Source organism: Mya arenaria, chromosome 4 (assembly GCF_026914265.1).
Source record: "Mya arenaria isolate MELC-2E11 chromosome 4, ASM2691426v1".
NCBI classification, from domain to species: Eukaryota; Metazoa; Mollusca; class Bivalvia; order Myida; family Myidae; genus Mya; species Mya arenaria.
The window spans coordinates 1,369,069-1,376,125 of record NC_069125.1 but is presented as its reverse complement, the minus strand read 5'-3'; the positions used below and the strand labels follow the sequence as shown (position 1 = coordinate 1,376,125).

General features: G+C 34.7%; 1 protein-coding gene across 1 annotated transcript; it reads left to right on the top strand.

The window, feature by feature from the left end:
* The first annotated feature begins 982 nt into the window (after positions 1–982).
* Positions 983–6,284, top strand: LOC128232812 (uncharacterized). Its single transcript, XM_052946558.1, has 7 exons — positions 983–1,003; positions 1,846–1,925; positions 2,745–2,770; positions 3,276–3,338; positions 3,741–3,797; positions 4,850–5,053; positions 6,085–6,284. The coding sequence occupies exons 1-7, from the start codon at positions 983–985 to the stop codon at positions 6,282–6,284; spliced, it is 651 nt and encodes a 216-aa protein (XP_052802518.1).
* The last annotated feature ends 773 nt before the right edge of the window (positions 6,285–7,057 follow it).

Here is a 7,057-nt window from a genome sequence, read left to right as displayed (position 1 = left end):
TAAGAGTGTCGCTTTAAATCAAATGAGATGAACATGCGATGTATTTCGTATATATTATGTTTTAAAAACAATATAAGGTTAAGATAAAATATTTGATCTTTTCCCTTATATTAAAGCTTGGTTATCGATTACCGTCGTACCTAACAAATGTATTTTTATACACAGCGAAGAGGCATTGCATTCTAAAACATTTCTTCAAAAAAGTAATAGAGTATTTTTGCCTTAGCCTCAAATATTTTATCTTTTATCTTCAATTGCAATGATAAAATAAGAAAATAACTCAAAATATATAGGACGAAAGAGATAACGACCAGATCGGTTTTGTTTAATTCCAAAAGAATTTGGCGAGTAATATACTTCCAATCATGGTTTAAAAAGTAATCGTGAAATCGTAAGAAACACTACGCCGTTAATTTCCTTGTAGAGGAGCTCACAAAATTACAGTGAATTCTTTGAGAATACCTAAAGGGATCATGGTAGGCTATACATTTATTTCGCAATTCATTTCAAATTTATCATTTTGAGTATTAACATTATGCTCACACTACTGTATATACTTCATTATGTCGAATAAATGCCGACGTCATTGTTTTCCATTTTTTACCCAGTTTGTGTAGAAACAATTAAGGTAATGGACAATTTTACACATACAATATTTCATCTTATTATACCTCACTTCTATAGAACATATAGTAAAAACGCCAGGGCAATATTTTCGACCATCACCCCGCACTTTCACCCTCTGACGTCATGAAATTGAAAATACGCTACAAATACGCCGCCATGTTGGATTTGTATGTGAAAAATTATGATTAATATAAAACTGGCATTGCAACCTTAAAATGCACTAATTATAAAACCTCACTTCTATAGAACATATGAAATTGGCAATACGGTACGAATACGGGATTTACTGATAGTATTTTACTTAAAGTCTGTATCACCTGAGCGCTTTGTTTACCAGCCGACAATTCTTGCCAAAATGGCAGCAAGATTCGCAGCTGTCAGTGAAAATGGTATTTTTAGTCTTTAAAATACTACAGTTTTTGTTCGGTATAATAAAATAGATATTGACTGCATTGAGGGTGACAGTGCTTCGCCTCGGTCGACAGTATTTACCTCAGGTTGACAATATGCACTGTCACCCTCAAGGCAGTCAATATTTATATAATATATCAAATGCATAATGTGTCTATGTGGATTATTAATTAATAATTTATTTAAGTGGGGCAAAATTGCGCCAATTACACAATGCGATTCGAGTCCTCAAAATAATTAATTGGTGCATTTCGCCGCGCAATTTGGCGCTTTTTTGCTCCGACAACTTTGCTCTTTCGCCTTCCTGTAGGCATGCAAATGCAGACGAATAATTCATCTTGATACCGTAGGGCGATTGTTCTAAAATGCGCCACACTGGCGGGGCGAAATGACGCCATATGCCGGGGCGACACTTTAAGATTTTTTGCACTTTCGCCATGCCAATAAACGCTGGCAATACCCTAAAAGAAAAAAAGTGCACGTTTCATTATGGCTACTTATGTCAACGTGCTCTAGTGGAATTAACGCTTTGTTTCTTATTGCATCTGCTTTGCATGGCAACGCATAGGTCGAGCTAGTGTGTTTTCCTCCTGCGTCCATAAATCATGGGCCGACGAAACAATGCGATCAACCGTAAAATGTATTCACACCATTTTATTCTGAGTATGTTTATGGAAATTAAATGCTCAACGATACATCTCTTATAAACTTGACCTGTATTGTTTTCCTTCTGAAATACTTGCTTCCCTAAAGAATGCGCGGGCAGTAAGGGATGACTTTATGACATCGTCCGTGTATTGTTCACAGAGCGGCGGAAGGGTGGAGCCACAAAGGGGGGTTTATACAGTACAGGTTGAGCAGGAGAACCAGTCCAGCTCACGGGCCATGTGAGTACAGCAGTGATATAAATCGGAACACCTCGGCCTTTTTTTATCTAAAAACAACCTCTGATGTATGCCGATGCACTAGTTAAAGTAGATCGTAATTTTAATATTAATTATATTCAGTAATTGTAGTTTTTAACGTGTAATTTGTATTAACAAGTTTAAAATTGATTTCCAGTGAAGTGTATAATTGCATCAACATGTAATATTTCCTAAGAGTATGTGGTCGGTAATTGTGCATACCAAATACGCGAGACGTTCTTATTTGGTAACAAATTGCCTTTTGTTATAAAAAGTAACAGCTCGTGTATTAATTACACTTATACCAAGGAACGCATCGAACAAAAACTGCATATGACTTCCGGCGTCTAAACATAAATAATGGCCGCATAGTGCCCATGTTATGTGCACAAGCCGTCGAAAAGAAAAAAAATGCAAAAAGTCAATATAAATTAGCTAACATAGGTACAAGAATGGTCCACTTTGACTAAAATCACAGTGTTAAGTCAGGCATTTTTCTTTTTTCACTTTGTAAAGAAGCAATAGTTTAGCTTATACCTTCAATAACATTTTTGTTAAGGCCTCTAAAATATAGGATAAAAACCGAGAGAAGCTAAGCTACACATATGGCCAATGGATAGACGTACTTATATTGCTATAAAAGTGATATAAAAATCCTCCGAAAACAGCAATCTTTTTGCGATTTTGTTCCACATCTAACATTCTCCTTACTTAAGTTTCGCATAAATAAATTACGTTGGACCCCCTTATAACACAGTTTCGATACATCATTGTTTGATGGATGTCTTTCCTTTTTTCCAGGCGAAAAGATACTTTCCTGGATGAGGGTAAGCTATACTTCGTGTATACTTATGTAGCGTGGGCACTTGGGCTAGGACAATCTCATTATAATAAATACACAATGAGGCAGTTTCACTGGTTCCGCAAAGTACCAAATGTTTTACAGTTACAAATAATTCTGGCAATTGCCTGAGTTGAACCGGGTCCGCCTTCTCAGTACAATCTTAATTTAGAAATAGTCAAGACCAAACGGCCACGGAGGCTACTGACACTGTACATTTATTGAATAATATTTGAGTGTAACATGCGAATTCATTGGAAGAAGAGTTGTCTCTCCTGCCTCAGGCATATTCATTAAATATTGAATATTTAAATGGGTCCCGAGATTGTGTCAGTCAATTGTCCCACGGTATGTATGAAGTGTATGAAGTGTAACGGAAGAAAGTACCGTGGTTGCCGACGATGCGTTTTTTCGTTGCTTTAATAGTTTAAATGCCTCGTTTTAATTTGACCTAACATTTTCATAAACTCATTATTATTTCCCTTTTTCAGGTTGCTGTGACAACAGTCTGTTCCATTCTTTTATTGCCATTAATGATGAAACGTTCACATTCGGTACATTTAAATTAAATATTTATATCCAATGAGGAACACCCACTAAACTCTTATTTTAGCTCAAACATAATTATGGTCACCCGAAAACATATCTTAATAAAAATAGTATTGCAATGATCCAAACTTTTTTATTACAATCTTATTGCAAATGACCTTGAGGACGTCGGTTGTAAAGTTAGATACATAATGTTGTTTTGTTTTATTTATTAAACCCTTCCCTGGCACCAACATTCAATACTTGTTTTCTTATTACGTTTTAACACTCTCGTACACTTACAGATGCACTCTTACTCCCAAATAAGATGTAACTCAATTCATACACTTGTTTTAATTTAGTGAAAAGGATTAATAAATATCGAAAATAATGATTCTACTCAAGTGAAGCTCTCTTTCCATTCACAGAGGCTAAAGCCATCACCGTTTATGGAATTATACTGACGCTCTGCCGATGGATGTTCGGTATGTACATGTGTATGCTGTATTGAGGGTAGAGATCACCAAGTATTATTATGAACTTCATGAAAATGAAACTTATGAAATGTCATCTCAAACACCGTATACGGCAAGAAGTTTCAATGATTGCTAGAATGAATCAAGTAGATCAATCACTCTAAATCACTCTAAATCACAAACAATTCAGCTTCAATATATACAGAGTAAACGCCAATTATATAGAACACAAAAACAAACAATCACAAACTTATTGGTGCAAGTTGCCCTTGATGAAGCGTGAAATTAACTACTTTGACTACGATCCACAACTGGATATATATACCGGTATTTATATATATATATATATTCAAGTAGAGTGCGTAAGCAAAAATAAAGGTATAAATGAGTCTAAAACAGTTTGTGCACCGCCTGGCCATAGTTAGCCGTCACCCCATTCTAAGGTAGAGGGCAGTGTCATTACATATCTTATAGTAGTCAAGCAGTTTTATGAACGCACACCGGTCACAATTTAGTTATATCTGCTGCAATAAGTATGGAGCTATAAATTATGATCTAGGTGAGTAATGACGGGCTAATGTAAAAGTTATTTTACTATCAAAATAAGACTCAAATAGTACAGTTTACCTTTTAAATACTTTGTCAATCACACTTCTGTAATTCATTTTGATAAATATTTCCAGTACTCCATACCGTAACATATCTGGCTATTGCTTAGATTTCTCGGACACTGTACTTATAAATAAAGATGTCGAAAAAACAAAAACAAGGCATATCTTGTTTATAACATCCAAATAATAATTCAATAAATAGTGTTTAAACATTTTATAAAAAATCGTAATAAACCATCCATTAACAGTTACAGTAGCACAGGACTTTATAAAGCATTTTAATTACAGCTGTGTTATGAATTTGTGGCAATCCCATTGAAGGTTACACGTTTAGTGTGTGCATTTGGCTATCATAAGGATAGAATGATCGCAAGTGATGGTGACAGTTATGTTGACTTTATAATTAACAAAGCATTGTAATTTTTAATAAAAAAATCGTTCTATTTTAAGGTTTATGGGCTGTTGTTACCCTCCCAGCTTTATGCTGCATCAGCGGTATCTACTGCATCGTGAAGGCGGTGAAGGAGACTGCATTCTGGATTGTGGTCCTCTACGTCCACAATAAACCGGTGAACCTATCTGACAAGGGCTTCTTCAGATATCATGTGTACCTGCTGACAGATTTTCTAGTTTCTGTAGCCCTTTTTGGTATTGGTAAGGACAATCCTAGGTTTTGGGACATACCATACTTAAGTCAAATCTCAAACTAAGTCTCAATTCATTTTACCACATAGCATCGAAAGGTAATAAAACTCATATATGTTTTAACACTTTTTAAAAGCACATTCTATGATAGAATTTGTAGACTAATGCCTTTGGTCAAGATTCAGTCGTAGTAATATTTTACAGTCAAAAATATATTTGAGTACAATTCATTGTTTTCATCAATATCTCAACTTCATGCTTTGCTCAAAAAGTATAAAAAAACATGCAAGATTTTTAATCATATTCTGCATATGTAGTGAATTGAATTAAGACTGAGATAGATAAATGACGTGAATATTTATGTGATGTGGGACCGGTTATAATGTTTTTTACAGCTTGTATTGTGTAAAAACTGTTCATTTTGAACTTGACCTCCATTTGTAGTAACAAGTTACCCCCATTGCCTAATGTAGTATTTTGAAGTTGGATCACTTTTAATTGATTATTCCAAACATATTACTGATTAATCTTACAAATATCTCTTTATACTGAAGAACAATTGCCAGTTCTATCTATTGAACAATGTGGTTTTAAGTGACATTTTCCATGCGACACTGTGTACATTTCTATTTTGTATGGGCTTTGGCGTTTACCCAGTGCCACTAAACCGGGTTTATGTTTAAACTGTTTGCTACTGAGCTTGTTTCTGTAGCTTTTTGCATAAATATTGGTCAGGTTGAGGTTTATTTTACGACGCCTATCAATAAGCGTAGGTCCTTGTGTGATCATCATTTACATTTTTGTTACGTGGCATAGTGCACAGACAGAATATTATCCTGGTTAGAGCTACTCTGGTTATATAACTTGCACCAGTCTGTAGCACTGTGACCCCCGTTCTATGTCCCTCTCGTGTGTTGATGGTGGGGGCGGTTAGTGAATAGACTGGGGATTAAAACTGCGACCCCTGGGTTTTATCACTAGTGAACGTATCCGCCACGGACAGATCCTTATTGTAGCTCTGTTGTTGCCCTGTTTTACAGGGACTGGTCTGGAAGCGGGTGTCGGTATAAAGGAATGCGAGTTCTTGGATTCGCCAGTGTGGCGTCTGGCCGTGGCTTGGATGTCAATGGACGCCTTCATACCACATATTGCCATAGGGGTTCTTATTATCGTATGCGTCATATTTGTGAAATTTGAAGAGAAGACTGGATTCTTTGAATGTTTATTGAACTTTTGTTAATGATTTAGTGAAACATGCAATCGTTAAATATACAACTTTGTATGATATTACGATTAAATTTCACATGTCTAGTTTATCAGATTTAAACACTCAGATTGAAACCAAAATGCGCATTAGAGTGTTTGCGATAATAACTTCATAATTGCATAAAATAATGCACTGAGAGCTAATCACACACATTCAAGCTTCAACTTAAGGTTGTGAACATAAATGTTTATTTTTATGTCAAAGCAACAACAAATATTTGGATTCACTCATCCATTTTACATTTACCCTGATAATATCCTAGGCATCATAGAATATATCACATCTTGTAACAGAAGATTTTTAAAAAAACCTCACAGAAAAACGGAAGTTTTTTTGTTGACATATAACTGTCTTCATATTAGCCTAGATCTAACATTACGACTTCTATCCTTATTCTTATCAATAATACATCGAATAGGTATAGATACATGCAGTATTGGCCATGTTTAACCTGTTTCATTTTATACCTTATGTGGGCTGCTTATCACAAAATAAACATTGTTCAGTTCCTTAATGATTAATCTTTTTATCTGTAAATAATATTCAATACAATTTATCAATGATCAAGGAGCATGTTTATTTGTTTAAATTTACATTTTTATGAGTTTTTTTATTCCGTTTACAAATTTAATTTTACATCTTACATGCGTTGACTATCACTAAATCAACTTTATTCTTTATTCTGTTTTTTTTTCTGACACACATTTAATCAGTAAATAAACTGCTATAACCCAAAATGAATGTGT